Source organism: Dryobates pubescens, chromosome 4 (assembly GCF_014839835.1).
Source record: "Dryobates pubescens isolate bDryPub1 chromosome 4, bDryPub1.pri, whole genome shotgun sequence".
Taxonomy (NCBI): Eukaryota; Metazoa; Chordata; class Aves; order Piciformes; family Picidae; genus Dryobates; species Dryobates pubescens.
Genome location: NC_071615.1, coordinates 21,062,114 through 21,078,806, shown reverse-complemented (window position 1 = coordinate 21,078,806; position 16,693 = coordinate 21,062,114). Strand labels below are relative to the sequence as shown.

The 16,693-nt window shown below is 45.5% G+C and overlaps 1 protein-coding gene across 2 annotated transcripts in view; it reads left to right on the top strand.

Annotated features, from left to right (window-relative positions):
* TMEM108 (transmembrane protein 108) overlaps nt 1–16,693 on the top strand; it is a 112,397-nt gene that overhangs the window by 41,953 nt on the left and 53,751 nt on the right. For both annotated transcript variants that reach the window (XM_054160922.1, XM_054160924.1), the window contains exon 2: nt 8,137–8,218. In XM_054160922.1, coding sequence (XP_054016897.1) covers nt 8,179–8,218 — 40 coding nt within the window. In that variant the 5' untranslated portion in view covers nt 8,137–8,178. The remainder of the gene's footprint in view (nt 1–8,136; nt 8,219–16,693) is intronic.

Below are 16,693 nucleotides of genomic sequence, written 5' to 3'. Positions count from 1 at the left end.
GGTGAGTTACTCAGGCAGATATTGACTAAATCTACCAACCAGACATGGACTTGCAGGGACTCTTATTCTTGTCCTGCCTGTGCTGTTTCTTGTCTCTGTTAGAGAAAAAAAGCAAAGCTGTCTGGAAAGAGGGACCTTTGCCTGCATTTCTCCACCAGTCCTGAGCCAGGAGGCACAGCTCCCAGCAGGGTCAGTGACTCTCACCTGAGGAAGACCTTCACATCTCAGGGCAGTAGATGAGTTTTTGCTAACCTATTCTAATCGAGTGCATCTAAATGTGATCTTGCTTGGCAGCATGGCACATTTTAGATGCTGCTATTTGAGGTTTCCCATGATCTTCCATATGCATTTCCCCCTGCCCTGCTTGCACCTCTAGACATGGCTGTGTCTGAAGGAGGATGAAGTGCTTGGCCAATAGCAGCTGTGCTGGCTGCTTGAAGAGAAAGGAAAGAAAATGAGACACAGTGCTCAGTGTGCTGAGTCCTCTCTGAAGCCTCAAACTGTCATGTAGGGCTACATCTCAGACAGGGCCAGGCTAGCATGTGCCCCTTTCATGCTCTTGCCTTTAGGCCCTCTGTCCAAAGCCTGTTGGCACCCTGTTGACACAGAGCAGACCTTTGTTATTCAGAGTTGCATGAAAAGTGAACTCCTACTGAATGACACCAATAAGCCACGCTACTCCGAAATGACATTTTCTTGGAAGCTCCTCCTATTGACTCAGGCAGGACTACACACATTGTGAGCTGAAATGCAGTGTCTGCACCACGGTAACCTTGGATGCACCAGCATTAAAAAACCTTGCATTTTGCATGGGGCCCTGTAAAATTTCCATGCTGTTCCCACCTGCTATCTCAAAATGGTGTCAAAAATAATCCTCTCTAAAAGGGGTTGCTTTCTATGACTGGGACACTGTTTGGTAGCTCCCTGTTCTTTCTGAGGCCACTTCTTCCTCCACCATCAAACCTTGGGGCTGAAAGCTGAAGTTAAATACGTGATGTCCCTTGAACTAGACACAGTCACAATGAACTCTCAGATGAAATGTTGACTCTAAGCATGGAGACTTTGCTGTGTGTTGATCAGCTCTCCAAAGCAGAACAGTCCTATTTCAGAATTCCCTTTATCTCCCTTCTCATCTTAGCTTATTGAATGTCTGTTTGTAAGATGGTAGTTAGTGGCCTTGCTAGAAAGAGGTTTAAGCAGGCCGACAAAGGTGAAGGCACCACCTGTGTCTCTCTGCCTTCTGACTGTGGGCATGCATTTGTGCACTCACCCATCCAAACCTCCCAAAGATGTCTCTCTTTTCAGAGCAGAGGGTGTTTCATGGGAGCAGCTACAGCAGACTGCTCTCTGAAGTGATAAACTTTGTTCCAGGGTGACTCCTTTAGACTGGCTGTGCTAAAGAGACAGGCAGACAGTCCAGTAGGGATTGCCCCAGAACTGACACCCTGTCACAGGCCAAGAGGAGCTGGCAAGGCACAGGAGCTCAAAAATCCCCCAACCTTTCATGTTTGTTTACTGTACTGATATTTGTACTAAAATGTATTTTAGACTCTGTTGGCTGTTGTTGGGCGCTTATGCTGTTAGAAAACCCCAGCAGTGTGGGGTTTACTATTAAATTTCTGAATGCACCATTGAGACTGGATGGTGAAGGATTCATGAGGTGCTTGTGCTTTCCCACTGGGGTTTTTCAACTGCAATGAAATGTTTCTTTCAATCTCAGGTACTTGCCTGTGTCTATTATAACCTCTCATTGTGAAATTAGCTCCTTTTGCTGTACTTGCACATTATGATTGGAGCCGCTTCAAAATGTTCCATTCAAAACTGACATGAAAATGTTCTTAAGCATATATTGTGATGGGAGATTTCTACAAGTTTCTTTTCATTGGGAAAGGGGAAAATGCCATCTTTATCCATATTTATTTATTTATCCCCCCTTTTGTCACTGAGAGAAAGAGGGGAAGTAAGGAAGGACAAGCATAAAAGGCACTTACATAAAGGTGTGTACAATTCAGAATTGCAGCAATGAATGCATTGCTTCTTACTACACTTGTTAGGGTTTAGTTTGTTGGGTTTGGGTTTTTTTTTTTTTTTTTTTTTTTTTTTTTTTTTTTTTTTTTTTTTTTTTTTTTTGTTTTTTTTGCTTTGTTTTGTTTTTTTTGCAGCTGAGGTGTTTTCCCCCCTTAATTATGTGATCTTGTTTGATACAATATTATGGACCACAACCAAAACTCACTGGTGGTACACTGTGACCTGATTTAAAACTCCTGTTGCTCACCCATCTTTAGGTTCCAAAACAGTTGGTTTTGTGGACTGGGTTCAGCACCTGCTGCAGCTGGAAGAGTGCAGCCTTCACTGGTGTTTCTTTCCTCTCTGCTTCATGGGTGTAGGCTGGCCAGGGAGCTGAGGGACAAAGCAGAATGCATGGGCACTTCTGCACTTACCTTACATCAAGCCTGTTGAAATTGCCCAAGAGAGGGCCCAAAACTTAGTCTAGATCCCTTTTTGTATATCATTCATTTTTCTTGATCTTTACAGTCTCTTGAGAACAGTTTGTGCAAGGGCCTCTCTCTGCACCTCAAGGTTTCAAAGCCAAGCTCAGTTTGTGAACTCTTCCTCAGAACAGTTGCAGGCATTTTGCTTCCTTAGCCCAAGTTTCAGTTCACTGTGCATCAGTTGAAAATGCTGCACAAAGCTGAGCCTCCTTTGTGAGGGTTTGTTAAGGGTTATCTATTCAGCTGGATAATGGTGGTGCACACCACCTCAATTTCAGTGTTAGGAGCTGAGCTCAGTGCTGGAACTTCATCCCTCTGGAACTCTCTGGAAACAGACTCATGTAGGGGTTGGACCACCTCCTTCTGAACAGGGCACAGGTAGGAGGCTTCAGAGGAACTGATCTCCCTGCTATCTAGGAGGGGCTTTAGCTGAGTAAATCAAACATCAGCACCCACATGTGGACACCCTTAAGGCAAGGGTGATGCTGTAGTGGAAGCTCCTGCAGGGAGAACAAACCAGCCCAATAGTGCAGTGGAAATGGAGCTTGTTTCTCCATCCCTTCCCTGCTGTGCTTCACAAAGAAGAACAGGCTGCATGTTCTTTGCTTTCCCAGGCATTACAGAGACAGCCATCACAGTTTTGCATGCCCTGAAAGTTTTCCAGTGGGAGAGCTTCCAAAGTTTCCCTGTCAAAGAGCAGATAATTTACACTGCCAAGGGCTGCCTCAGCATAGGGCTGCTTCAGTATAGGGCAGCATGGGAAGCTTTCATCGTTAATTTGATGTTAAAAGATTCGCTTTGATTTAGCTCCCGTAAGACTCGCAAATAAAATGTTGAAAAATCACACAGCTTAGTCCTAAATCAGTCACATTGCATTTTGTTTTTTAAGTCTTTCCAAGAGGACAGCAAGAGGTTCTTTTCAATAAGGCCTATTTCTGACCCAGTTGTTCCACTTCTTTTTTTCCTGTTGCACTGGGAAAGATGATCCTCCCCCCAAGCCAGGGAAGCTGGACTCTCCAAGCAGCTAACAAAAATAGCACATTTCAAGCTGTGCAGTAATGCTTCAGCATCAAAGATAAGTTTCCAGTGGCCACTAGTAACTGAAAAGAAGGAGCTGTAATGGAAATGTTTAGCTAGACCTTATGATACTAGTTTTGCAGTTGCAGTAAATTTCCAGAGCAGGCTCAGTTGTGTTTTATGTGTCTGGGATTACTGTTAGATAATAGAGACTTTCATGTTATGCAAGTGGCAGAAGTCACTTCTTCCACCTGGTACTGGAAAAAAAAACAAGCTCTTTGAAACACAGAAGCCAAACTGGCACCCAGAAGAGTTTCTGTGGTAATAGATTGGTTGTAAAGTGAGAATATCTAAAGGCAGCCTGCAGTGCCTTAAAATGACCAGTGTCACAATCCAGGCCTGGCTCCTTGCAGAAGAGAGACCTGTGGGACTGGGTGCACAGGAGCTTGATAACAGTAACCAGAGGGCTAATGAATCTGAATTAATTGGCTAAAGTGGACAAGTGTTTGTGTGTATAACTGCAACACTTGGCTGCCAGGCAGGGTAGCTTTAGTAATGACATAGGAGAAAAATGGAGCAAGTGAGCTCCTGTTATGTGACCTACTGCATCCTCATCCAGCCCTGTGGAGGTTTGAAGATGCACACAGGAGGCTTCTCTCTCTCTAGTCTGTCTTAATGACCAAACTCTCATTACCCCTGCAGCTACTGAGTCTCTTTGATCCTTGTGAAGGTGTTGACTTCTTGGAACACCACAGAGAGGAATGATGAAAATGGGAGGCTTCTTATCTTATAGAATCATTGAATCAATAAGGTTGGAAAAGACCTCAAAGATCATCAAGTCCAACCTGTCACCCAGGACCTCATGACTACTAAACTGTGGCACCAAGTGCCATGCGCAGTCCCCTCTTGAACACCTCCAGGGATGGTGACTCGACCACTTCCCTGGGCAGCACATTCCAACAGCTAACAACTCTCTCTGTGAAGAACTTCCTCCTCACCTCGAGCCTAAACTTCCCCTGGTGCAGTTACTTCTTACTCTATATCTGGACAGACAGACATGGAGTCAGTCACATTTGTGCACCCGTGGGAACAAGAAGCAACCAGAACCCATGTTGTTCAGACTTGTCTGCCATGAGGGTGCCTCCAAAAGTATTTGCTAGTGGTGTAGATAATTAGGAACAAACTCAAAAGTGAAAGTCCCTTGTACTACTGATGGACTGTGAAGGACATCCAGTAGCCTGGTAGTTTATAGTTGTTCTGATCTCCATCTCTGGGGCTTCTTGCCTCAGCAAGCAGCTGAGACACTAATCCTGTCCATCACAGCCTTTGCAGAAAGGTTTGAACTGCTCTGTTAGCAGGAATAGGAGGCTGGGATTTCAGGAGTTCATGATGAGGCAAGGAAACTGGGGAAGGAGCAGCAATTGCTGTCAGGTGTTGCTTGATTGATACTGCTTTCTCTGTGTGTTTCTTGTGTGTTGTCTCAGTGGAAAGGGGAGATGGTGTAAGATTCTCTGCTTGTAAGCCCATGCAACAGATACAGGTCTTGTCCAGGTATGGTAGTTGCTAGTTCAGCTCCTACCTGACTGTTTTGCACAGCTCCAGCAGGTCTGGTTCTGATTAGCTGTGGTACCCTACTTTTTGGAGACTTTAGGAGAGTGAAGGGTGTGGAAAACTGTGGAAGTGGATGGGAATGAGTTTTTCTTAGATCTGCACAGTGCTAACAGATCTGAGTATAAAGGGACATAAATAGTAAAAAAGCTGTACTCAGAGTGTTATGAAAAGAGGCAGTGGTGATGGTTTCCATGTTCCAAGCAGTGGGAAATAAATCAGAGCAGAGAATGTGGCACATGTTGAACAAGAGCAGGGAATTCTTGCTTGGAGGAATCCTACTGCTGCAGTCAGGCATCTTCTTCTTAACATGCCCTGAATCTTCTGGGGATATAAATTGTGCAAGTTAGCAGCTGGACTGTGGAAGCAGGCCCTTGAATTGAGAAACAAACCACACAAACCTGAAAACACAACATTGCACTGGAGCCCTGTGTGGTCAGGAGTACACCTTCACACTCCAACATCCTCTAAGTAACTGACCTGTAGGGAGCAGTGGGTGAAGACCCTGGTGCTGGAACCTGTGCTGGGGAAGTCACCGCTCTGTGAGTTGGAAGTGAGGAGCTTCTGTTGCTGCCTTGTGAGGGCATCATAGAACAGCACAATGCTAACAGGATCAAGGGTGTGTTTCCCTGGTTGGGGATTCAGCAACGTTTGGAGATGGAAGCACTTCAGGGTGTCTCCCCTTTCAGTTCTGCAGAGCCAGGCAGAACACCGTTGAAAGCTGCAGGGATGTGGTGTTCTCTTCTTCCTAGAATGATCCTTAGAAGAAAGAAGGCATTCAGAAATAACATTCTAAAGTTCAGGTGCTTCATGGGATGCAGGTGGCATGTCTCTGGCTCCTCTTTCCATTACTGGTGTTTCAGCTTCTTTGGTTTGGTCTCCTGGGTTCTGTTAGATAAACATGCAAAGAAAAAGAGGTTCTCCATTGGCTGTTAGCTCTGCCTCAGTGCTCATCTTCTGTTCTCCTCCATTTCTTCTTTAATTTAAGACACCATTGGATTTTTTTTTTCCCTGTAAGGCATGATGAATGGCTGGAAGCTGTCAGCTCTTTTGTCTTGTATTAATCACTATGCCTCCATTAATTTAGCCATGCTGCTGAGGCACTGTGGTGGGTTGGAATTAACCCCCAACTAATCTGGAGAACAAACCCCCCAAAAAAATTGCCAGACCAGCTCAGTTTAGGATGGAAGCAAAGGAAACTGTATTTACTATCAAACTACAGTCTAGAAATATGAAGTGCAATGAATATGTACAAAATATTATATATATATATACACACATAATTTATAAACAACACAGAAATTCCTCTGACCTCCCTGGACAGATCCAGGGGACCCATTCACCTCTTCCCCCACTTCCTCCCTCCTTCATGTTACCTCACACAGTAGTCAAAACAGAGATACCCCTTGCAAGGCCATGGGAGAGAGAAAGTTGCAAGTAGAAGTGACAGAAGAGGAGAGAGAGCTATTTATGCCTCTGCTCTATATCCCATTAGCAATCCAATGAATTATATAGACCTTATCACTGTTTTTCTTTCACATCCAATGGTAATTTATTTCACTTTCAGTCTTCCAGTCAGGGACTAGGCTAAAGTTGCCCCTTCACGTTGTAACAGGGGCTCACTTGCTGTGCAAGACAGTATTGCTAGCTGCCCATGGTGATCTTACCATTGTCCTGTGTAAGACAGACGGTGTGTGAAATATTGTGCACCAAAGAGGACAGAATGTATGAGTCCATTTGAGGTACAAGAGGCTTAGTTTGTGTTTTCAGTCCTGGGTCTCTGAGGTTAGACAGGTGACACCTTTTCTGGAGACAAAGTTTGAGTACAAACTTGCACTAGCTTTGTCTCTCTGTTTCAAAACACACACCTAGATGCACTAATATGAGTTACAACATAGACACACACCCCCAAAGCCATCAGTGGCCCTTTGTTTGCTGGGTTTCAGAGGAGAGGCTGTAGGAGTTCAGAGCAACTGGGAATATGGTATAGTAGACTCTGAAGTGTGTTTATGTATGAGGACTGAGAGCCTTCTGCTGTGCCTGCTTTGTTGTTTGGTAAACCTTAAGGAGAAAGGGGTGACCAGGAGTCCCTCACCAAGGTCTTGTCATCAAACGACAGCATGAGTCCAATTCTAATTTTGGTTTAAAAATAGTGAGTTAAATCACAGGAGAAAAGGCCTTGCAAATGCTGACATTTCTGTGAGTTACTCAGGGGGTGATAAGGTCCAGTGTAACTGGGCAGTAGGTGAGAGTCAGTAGGGGAATGTTTGTGTGCATACATTTCTGTGTCTAACAGCTGTACAAAGCCCAAGTCTCTTTTGTTACAGAACACAGGCAAGAAAAATCACAATGCTTTTGGGACCTCCAGAGAAAAGTCAACCATGGCCCTGCTTCCACAGGCTCTGCAGCTTTTGTTCAGCTCAAAGGTGTTACTCATTGCTTTGTCCTGTTTGCCTTAGGGCTTCAAGGCTGTGGTTTAAATAAACTCTGGAAGATTTTTATGGGGGCATGATAAAATAGCTCAGATGTTCCCAGGAGTTTGGAACATGCAATTATGTTGAACTGCAAACTGGAGGGTCCAGCTTACTTAATATTGACAAGAGGCCTTTGGGGAGGATGATCTCAGTGTCCTGTCTCTCAGAGGTGCTTCTGAATCCTCAGCAAATGCTGTTTTGTGGAAGGCAGAGCTGAAATGCTGCATTGTCTTTGGGTACTGGTGAGACATTACTCACAGCAGTGCTTTTGCTTTCAGTACATTTCTTTCACCTCTGATTTATGCATGTATTTTCCTCACCATGAGAATAGTTAATGTCAGCATGATTGGGATTTCTTTTCTTCATCATAGTTTTCAAACTGAGGTGAAAAAATATCTGTGACAGGTATCTGAAAATACCATCTGAGGACACATGAAGAATTGTTAGCTGTTCCCCAGGTGGGGAGCTGGGATGGTCACATCCTATTTTCAGACAACAGTGATTTTGTAATAAATCATTTTCTTCTTCTCTTGCTTTTTTGACAGAATCATGAATAAACTGGCAGACCAGCAGGACTACATGATACCATGAAGAGAAGCTTACAGGTCCTCTATTGCCAACTGTTTAGTAAGTAATTGTTTTTCTTCTTTCTTTTCCGCAAGAAAGGAACTGTCCAAATCCTTACACAAGACAGCAATATTTATGCAAGGCAGAATTCAGGGAGCTACTTAACCATGTCCCTTGCTTCAGGTACTTGGAGGAACCATATGGAATTAATTACCTTGTTAACTGAGATAGATGGAGATGTGTTAAAAAAACAAGTTAAGTGTCAGCTGCTTCTGCAGTGATGGTCTGTGCCATGCAAGGGTGAGCACCTTCAGGAAAGTGAGGTGGTGAAACAGAGGATGGCGGATTGAAGAAATGAGACCTTTTTGTTATCGTGTTTTCCAGTAAAAGGCATCCTGAATGGTGCATCTGGTGGTGGTCTCTCAATAAAAGGTCTATGAGTGAGGGGAGGCAGCTCCAGACACCCGTAGAGCTGGTTTTGTGTCACTTCCTGAGACGAGTGGTTTCTTTTTTCTAAGCTTTGGCTTTCAGAGGAGCCCATCCAACATGAAACTGCAGCAAAAAGACTGGGGTGAAATGTAGGCTGTGTAGATGGGGGCTGCCTCCCCTGTTCAGGGCAGTAAGGCAAGGGTTTAGGTGTAGAACAGTATTGATGCTGCTTGGGTGTTTCCTTAGCCTCTCAGTTTTCAGTGTCAACATCACAAGTAGCAACTTCTTAGTTTTAGAGATGAAGTAAACTAAGAATAAATGAAATAGCAGTGTGTGAGGATGAAGGAAATAGCGGTGTGTAAGGATGGAGGAAATAGCAGTGTGTAAGGATGAAGGAAATAGAGGTGTGTAAGGATGGAGAAAATAGTGTGTAAGGATAAAGGAACTAATGTAAGTGTAATCCCTTGCTGCCATAGGGTTTTAACAAAGGACATTGCTAAGCTGCAGTAAGAATGTAAAAAAGAGTTTTTAATGTTGTCTCTGTGAGGCTGGGTGCCTGGCTGGAGTGAACTGAGGGAAGTGCTTCTCAGAGGGTTTGGCATTAGAAGCTCACTGAGAGCCAGCAGTGGGGTTGAAGCAGTTTTCCGGTTGCTGAGGACCCAGAATGTTTTGTCACATTTTGACATGCTCTGTGTGTGGAATGGTGACGTAGTTCTGAAGTTCTCCCAATTGCTAGACCAACATTCCACCCACTGCAGTGAGAGCAGGAAACTGAGCTGTGTGGCTGCATGTCTGCCAGCATGGCAGGGGCCACAGGAAGGTGTATTCTACAGCTCCTACAGTCTTGGAGCTTTCTGTCATTTTTCTCTTTAATGACATGCTTCTTCTCTGCTTGGCAGCATTCCCCACTGCTAATCCTGCTGCTTTAAACTGTGTTTTTCAGAGCAATGTGTTGAAGATCCTAGGCAGTACACAGAGGAATATTGAAAATGACAGGGGGGAGGCTGAGCAAACAATGTATATGTACATACAGACATACAGAGACAGTGTGAACAGGCAACGATCTTGTGAGCTCCACGATGTAGCTCGAAAATGTGCCTGCTGCACATGCTGCTTCTGCTGACCCATAGATTGCTTTGTTGCAGATAAATGGCTTTATTTCTAAGTGTAGCAAAAATGTGTACTAGATGTAGTTGCCACGAGCAAACACAACAGCTGTGGCTATATAAGAGGTATTTCAAGCATCTGAAATGTGTGTTTTCACTGGCTGGCTGTTGTGGGAAGCCTGTGGCAGGATCCCCCTAGTTACATCATTGCTGTTGAATCAGTTTCCTTTGAGATGCCCTGCAGGTTATGCCAGCTCACTTCTCCCTAGTTACACCACAATGCTAAAAGCAACCACCAGAGAGTGCGTTCAGCAACCAAGGAAAAGGAAATGACTTGAATGTCTTTCCTGTAACCGTTCTTTATGCTTCAAGAGGGGCCTGCAGCACGATGCAAGTTTCATCTGTACAGAAGAAGGGAAATTGCTGTTGCTGTATGGAGGAAAAGAGCAGCAAACCTTCAGAGAAACTGTCAAAAGGGGCTGATTCTGCTTTGGGCAGGTTCACCAGCCTGCTTTCCTCATCTGCAACTGCAACAAATAGGCCCATGGTGCTGCCTCTCTGCTGTGGCAGCATTATTGTCTTGTCTGCTGTGTAAAGAGTGATGAATTGAGGCTTAGGGCTATGGAGAGACCTGCCCAAGCTGTGTCCTCTTGGGAGGCAAAAACTGGAAAGGCTTGATCAAAGTGTTGGTTTATTTTGTAGAAACAGTGATCAGCTGGAGAGACAAAACTCTGTGCTTGTGGAGAACACCTGTGGCTGAGAAATGTAGGAAGAAACAGTTTCATCCTCACTGACATTGCTGTGGGGCTGGTCACATCTTGGTTGAGTGCCAGCAGTGGGTGCACTCCTCCATGCACTCATTTTCTGTTCCTTGTGCTGTGGTCACTGTGTCCCTGGGACACCTGCATGCAAGCATTGCTTGGCTTTGGGGCTGTTTCTGTAGAGGTTTGCCTGATTGCAGGCAATAGTGGGTTTGTCAGCTGTGAACTTGAAAGTCAGGCCCATGTCTAAACAGGTTTTTTAAATGTAGCATGTCTGGCTTTTTGGTGAGTTTTAGATGATTGATGTAATCAGTCTGTGGCCATCCACATCTTGCTGTACTTTCCAAACAGAGCGTATTTCACGCGTTGGTGCTGATCAAGAGTAGTCTGTGAAAATGGCACGAGCAGCAGCTGCTCTTTTGAATGTGGCTGGAGCTGGCTTGAATCTGATCCCAGTTGTCAAGAGGTAGACTGTAAAAACTGCAGTGCTGCACTGGCCCAGGACAAGGGCTCTAGGCAGTGCTCCTTTACCTCTAGTCATTTATAATTCATGAACAAGTAATTAAACATGTGATGTAGCTGTAAAGCAGCAGTCCTTTCAAACTGTGTCTTCAAAGACTGTTTAATGTGAAATCTGTACGGCATTAAAAAACAGCACACTACTATAGAAAGGTTAAAACAAAAAAATTTGGAAGGGGTTTCTTGTGAGAGCTCCTTGAAGGCACTAGCTAGATTGGGTTGATGAGAACCAATTAAAGCAAAACATGTGTCTGTAATTTGCTGCCATTTGTTCTGGGCCCATCTTTATGGATGAAGTTTGTTGCCTCCATGGTGCTGGAGATGCAAATGCCCTTCCCATGAGGCTGAGCGATCCCTGTTTGTTACAGAGACCTAGTGTGGTGATTCAGCCCTGCAGCAGCAGTGGCAGTGCCTGCATCCTCTGTGATAAGCATTCACATTAGCATTTCCCATCCCTGCCCTTTGCCCAAGCCCTTCACTAAGGACTCCCCAATTGCGCAGATAGCAGAGAAGAGCATGGAGGAGGGTAAGTGGAGAAGCCCTTGGCACAGAGGCTGCGTACAAGACTTCCTTCTTCAGACACTTATTGTCCTGAAAAATGGAGGGGCTTTTATTTTCTGTTTACTTGCAGTGCCAATGTGTGTCTGAGGGCCTCTCACCATTGCACCTGGCAGCAAATGCCAGTCTGAGTGCTCCTCTATGCCATTAGAGCTCTGTGCGTTCCCAGGCCCTGCTCTTGGGCTCCCAGGCCTGGCCCGATGCCCACTGCCAGCAGCAGAATGGTTCCCATATGTGGCTTGCTCTGCTCTCTGCAGCACGCTGAGCAACACTGATAGTCAGTGTCTGTGCCTTCTAACACAGGCTGGCTCAGGCTTCCTGTCCCCTTGCTGGGGGTACAACTCTCCTTCCTCAGCTTGCCTGGCAGCCTGCCTGCCTTTTGGAGGCAAAGTTCACCCTGTGAGAGGGTTAGCACCAGCCAGTGCTCCATTACAGTCTGAAGCAAGTCCAGAGGCTCCCCCCTTTTTCACAGGCATTTGATAAGCATTTGGGAACTTCTCAGATTCCTGTTTACAGGAGCCCCAGTGCTCTGTGCCTTCTGAGAGATGCTGAGCACCACTATCTCCTAAAGCCTCTTGCCCCTAACAGGAACCAGCACCCACCAGCTCCTGTTCCCACTGCAAAATTGTTAGTAGTTGTGTGGTATCAACACTATAGTCTGTTCTATGCCTTGCTTGGACGGTTGTGCAGGGCTTGATCCTAGCACCTGGGAGGCATGGTAGCTACAGAAATGACTCCTGCCAGAAGCAGGGCAGTGACCTGTTCTCTGCCACAGGAAGAAATGGATTTCTAGAGCAGGTAGCTTGATGCTAGGCATCAGGTAAAACTGCTGTAGCAGGTTAGGACATTGAAACACTAGAACAGGCTGTCAGGAGCATTTCAGTCTGCTACTGAAGCACTAAATGGAAAAAAGCCATCTCTCAGGGGAACCAAAGGTCATCTAGATGATTTCCAAAGCTCCCATCAAACCCTGGGTCCTGTAGCCACTGGGGACCATGTCCTGGTGCAAGTGAGCCTGCTTGCTTTGACAGAGGGCTCTCGGTTTTCACCAGCTATGTATAATTAATCCATGCAATAGGAACATGCAGCTAACTTACGCTTAATGTGCTGGGGTCACTTGATACACATCAGCAGTGACTCTCTTCCCATCAGTCACAAGGACTGAACAGAGAAGAAAACATTTTCCTTGAGCCCTGTCAGGCTGGGTGGTGTTAGCCTGAGCAAAGAGAGCAGCGGTGGTTTGTTATCCAGCAACAGATTCCATCTTGTTTGCTCAGAAATGGTAATGGTTCACAGCCTCTGGTTGTGCAGCACTTCATGGACAGAGCTTTTCAGGATGCTCTCTGGGCTGGAGTGTTTGTACTGGAGGCTCACATGGTTTGGTAACAGGCTGCCCATCGTGCCACTCACAGCAAGGCATCCAGCAGCGCTTCCCAGAACTCAAATGAGGCTTATTGCTTCAGTTTCTCTGCAAAAACCACCTTGAAAGAAGCTGCCACCTGCCATCCTGTGCTCCCTTCCTGGAAAAGAGCTTTTTATAGACCTTTAAAAGCAAACTGATGAACATTGAAAGAAACTAAATGCAAATCTATTTTCTTACAAGATGTAAGCTCCAGGGTCCTTGATGTGTCCTTCGGTGAGATTTCAGCTGCTCCTGCTCACTGCCTGAATGAACACAGCTCTCTGAGCTGCATGGGCCTTGTTGTTCTGAACCTGAGACTGTTCCTATCAATAGTCTGCAAACTTTATTTTAGATTTCCATGGACAGTCTTGCCCCTGCAGACATTGTAGGCTGGTGATGATTTGTGAACTGCACAAAGTCCCTGGAAAGATTCAGGAACACCAGTTGGGGAGGGGATATTGTGCCAAGAGCAGACATAAATTCAGGACATAGCAAACCCCCCAAACAACTGCCATAGTGTGCGAACTTCTCCAATCTTCTTGCAGTTTCCTTGAAACATAGACAGATGTGAAACAGGCCTGGGGCTATAGAATTTCAGGTCATGGTTTAAGTCCTTGACACTCAATTTGGGATAAAAGACCAACAGATTATTCTATTTGCTCTTTGCATTGGCAAGCAAACAATTGATGCCTTTGCACCTATCGTTTGTTAGCCTCATTATCTTCTTGGTATTAAGCACCTTCAGTTCTATGCACCAGAATGGGAACTGGATTTTTCAGGATTAATGAGAATATGAATGACTTCTCAGGGTGGATATTTCCCAAGTGTTACCACAGCAGTTGTGGGAGGTGCTGCTAACAATGTCCATGACCTAAGAGATATTAAATGCACACATAGAAGTTTGGATGTTTACCATAAATGGAAAATTCTGCAAGGATTTGGTTTTTCATTCCTTTCTGTCTTGTTAAGGCAATATTGATAGATGAAAAATGAATCCACAGTATTATTTCCACCTTATAATGTGAATTATTTGTGGTTTGGATCTGAAGCAGCTACAGTTTGTGATGGCTCCCCTCTGCAGTCGGTGTTTGTGGTTAATGCAGGGGGTTAATAGGTCTCTTTTTGGAGGCCTTTTGCTTAGTTCTGAGTCAGTGTGCTACAGGCACCCTTAGGCTGTTTTTAATGCATGTTGGGATTGCAGTGCTCTAACCACTGTTGTCATTGATGGAGCTCCTGCACTTTTCATTCCTTTAATTTTATTTCCTACCATTTGAACAAGAATTAATCAGACTGTGAGGAGAATGCTGCAAGGTTTAGGTAGAGTTATGGCTACCCAAGCTGCCTCCCTCAAAAATCCTGCATCTGTCCATTCAGCTGTGACTGTGTCTATGCTGGCAGTAACTGAATCAAATGCTTGGCCTGAATGAGTGAATGGAAGGTCAAGCTGAAGAGAATCCAGAATATCTGAGGAACAAAGGAAAATAGTCCTGAACTTCCCTAAAATCATCATTATAGCTGAGACAGAGCCCTGTGGTTATTAATATGATATAATGATGTAAGTGCTGGGTGGGTAGACTGATCACCTGCTGAAATGGTTGTGTGCACCTCTTCCTTGAAGAGGTGAGATTGCACTGGTTTAGACATTTTTGTCCTATTAATAATCACCACAGACTCAAATCCTCTTAGTTTATGCTGGGTGGCTTTGGTTATGTTGGGTTTTCCTACTGTCTCATGTACTTTTTTTGACAGTTTCCTTATCTTTTAATGTATTTTTGTTCTCATAGTATGGATTCTTTTTGCCTCTCCCATTTGCTCAGCTCACCAATGCTGGCCAGTGGCATTGCCATGCTGGGTACCGCCCAGCTAGGAGGGAATGCCTCAGCTAAAAGATGGCAGACCAGGGCTGAGATGTTGTTCTGATTAACCAGATCTGCTGCTGACTTCCTTGGTTACCTTGCCTCGTTTCCCCATCCCTGCACCCACCTTGTCTATGTGCTGTGTAGGGCCTGGGACATGCAAACATAGTGGCTGCTGGCTGTAAGTAATGTGGTGTGATGGGTTGAGGCTGACCCCCTCCCTACCACGGGCCAAAAATGAGACTCAAACAGATTGCAAAAGTGGTGGAATGTTTAAATGGGAAGCGGTGAATGTTTACAGAGAGCCAGAAGCACAGTGACAAAAGAGATCCCAAAGCACACCCAGAAACATCCCATCCCCACCTAGGGGTACACCCATAACCCCCAGGGCTCCTTCTTCCCCCCCCACTCCACTGCTAGACTAATCTCAGTTGGCCAGATCTGAGATTGCCCACCTCCCCCGGCCTTGGGCCTAGCTGGGCTGGACTTTTTCAGGGTACAGGAAGTGTCCCTCATATGAACACAGCAGAGGGCACCCAGCCCAAACTGCTACATGTGGTGTCTTAATGTCTTCTTGGGGGCTTTCTTTTTCAATTGAAGCCAAGTCTTCTTCAGCAGTCCTGTCAGATGAAAAGGCCTTTAAGAGCTGGTGAGCTTTAGCAGCAAAGGGACCATTTATTCTGCATGCACCTGAGAGTGCCCTAGAGGCACATTTGGAGACAATCAAGATTTCAGGTCTGATGAGAGCATCCTTTGTGAAGCAGAGTCAGACCTGCTCAGTGTTGGTTTGCAGACAGCAGTTAAACAAGCTCTCATGCTGGCCCTGTGGGATCAGCCAAACAGCAGGCTCTGGCTTTTGTGCCATGTGTGCATAGAGCTACCAGCATGACTAACAGAAATGTATGGAGAAAGAGGGGTAGAGAGAGACAGGGGTTTGCTGTCAGCTATAGAGATGTCTTGCTCTGACTTTTGGGGACATGCTTGGTATGTCAGGAATGCTTGAGGGGAAGAGGTTTGCCTAGGGTGAGCAGGTACTGTGACTGTGAGAGATGTGATGCTTCCTCTAACATTACGCTGACAAAGTGCTCGGTGTCACGGGACCAAGCACAGTCCTGACTGATTTGATACTCTGATGTTAAAAGCTGGTTTTGTAAAGCTGCTTGTTGTCACAAATTCACAGACACTGGAAACAGAAGAAAAGTACCAATTATTAGGAGATGCAGTCTATTGTCACACTTGTCTCCAGATGTTCCCACATCATTTTTTCCTCTTGAATCACACCTGAGTTTGAAAGTTACCAAGGCAAATCAATGGAAGGTCTGGTATTGGCTCTCCCAATAGCTCCTGACTATGCAGGACAGGAAACTTCAGTTACATAGCAGAGAGATAGTCATGCAGAGAAGCCCACACATTTTTCCCCTTGTAATGGGTTGGGGCAGATCCCCTCCCCACCACAGGCAGAAATAACGACTCAGGCAAACGGATTGCAAAGGTGATGAAAGTTTAAATAGAAAGCAGTGAATGTTACAGAAAACCCAAAGCGCAGTGACAAAGAAAGATCCCATCCCCACCTGAGGGTGCATGCAAAACCCCCAGGGCTCCTTCTTCCCCCTCCCTCTGCTGGGCTAGTCTCAGCTGGCCAGGCCTGAGACTGCCCATCCCCCTGTGGCCTTGGGCCCAATCAGGCCCATGGCCGGGAGATCTCTCCCCCAGTTACCAAGTCTCGGAGAGGGAAGGAAAGAGGAAGTGCCAGACTCCGCACTGGATCTTATAGTGGTGCAAAGAATTATGGTAGGAAATACACAATTTCCTGTGTCCATCCCTCTGGGCTGGACTTCTGGACACAGGAAGTGAATGCACCAGGGGGGCACCCAGCTCAAACTACAACATGCCACCCCTGTATT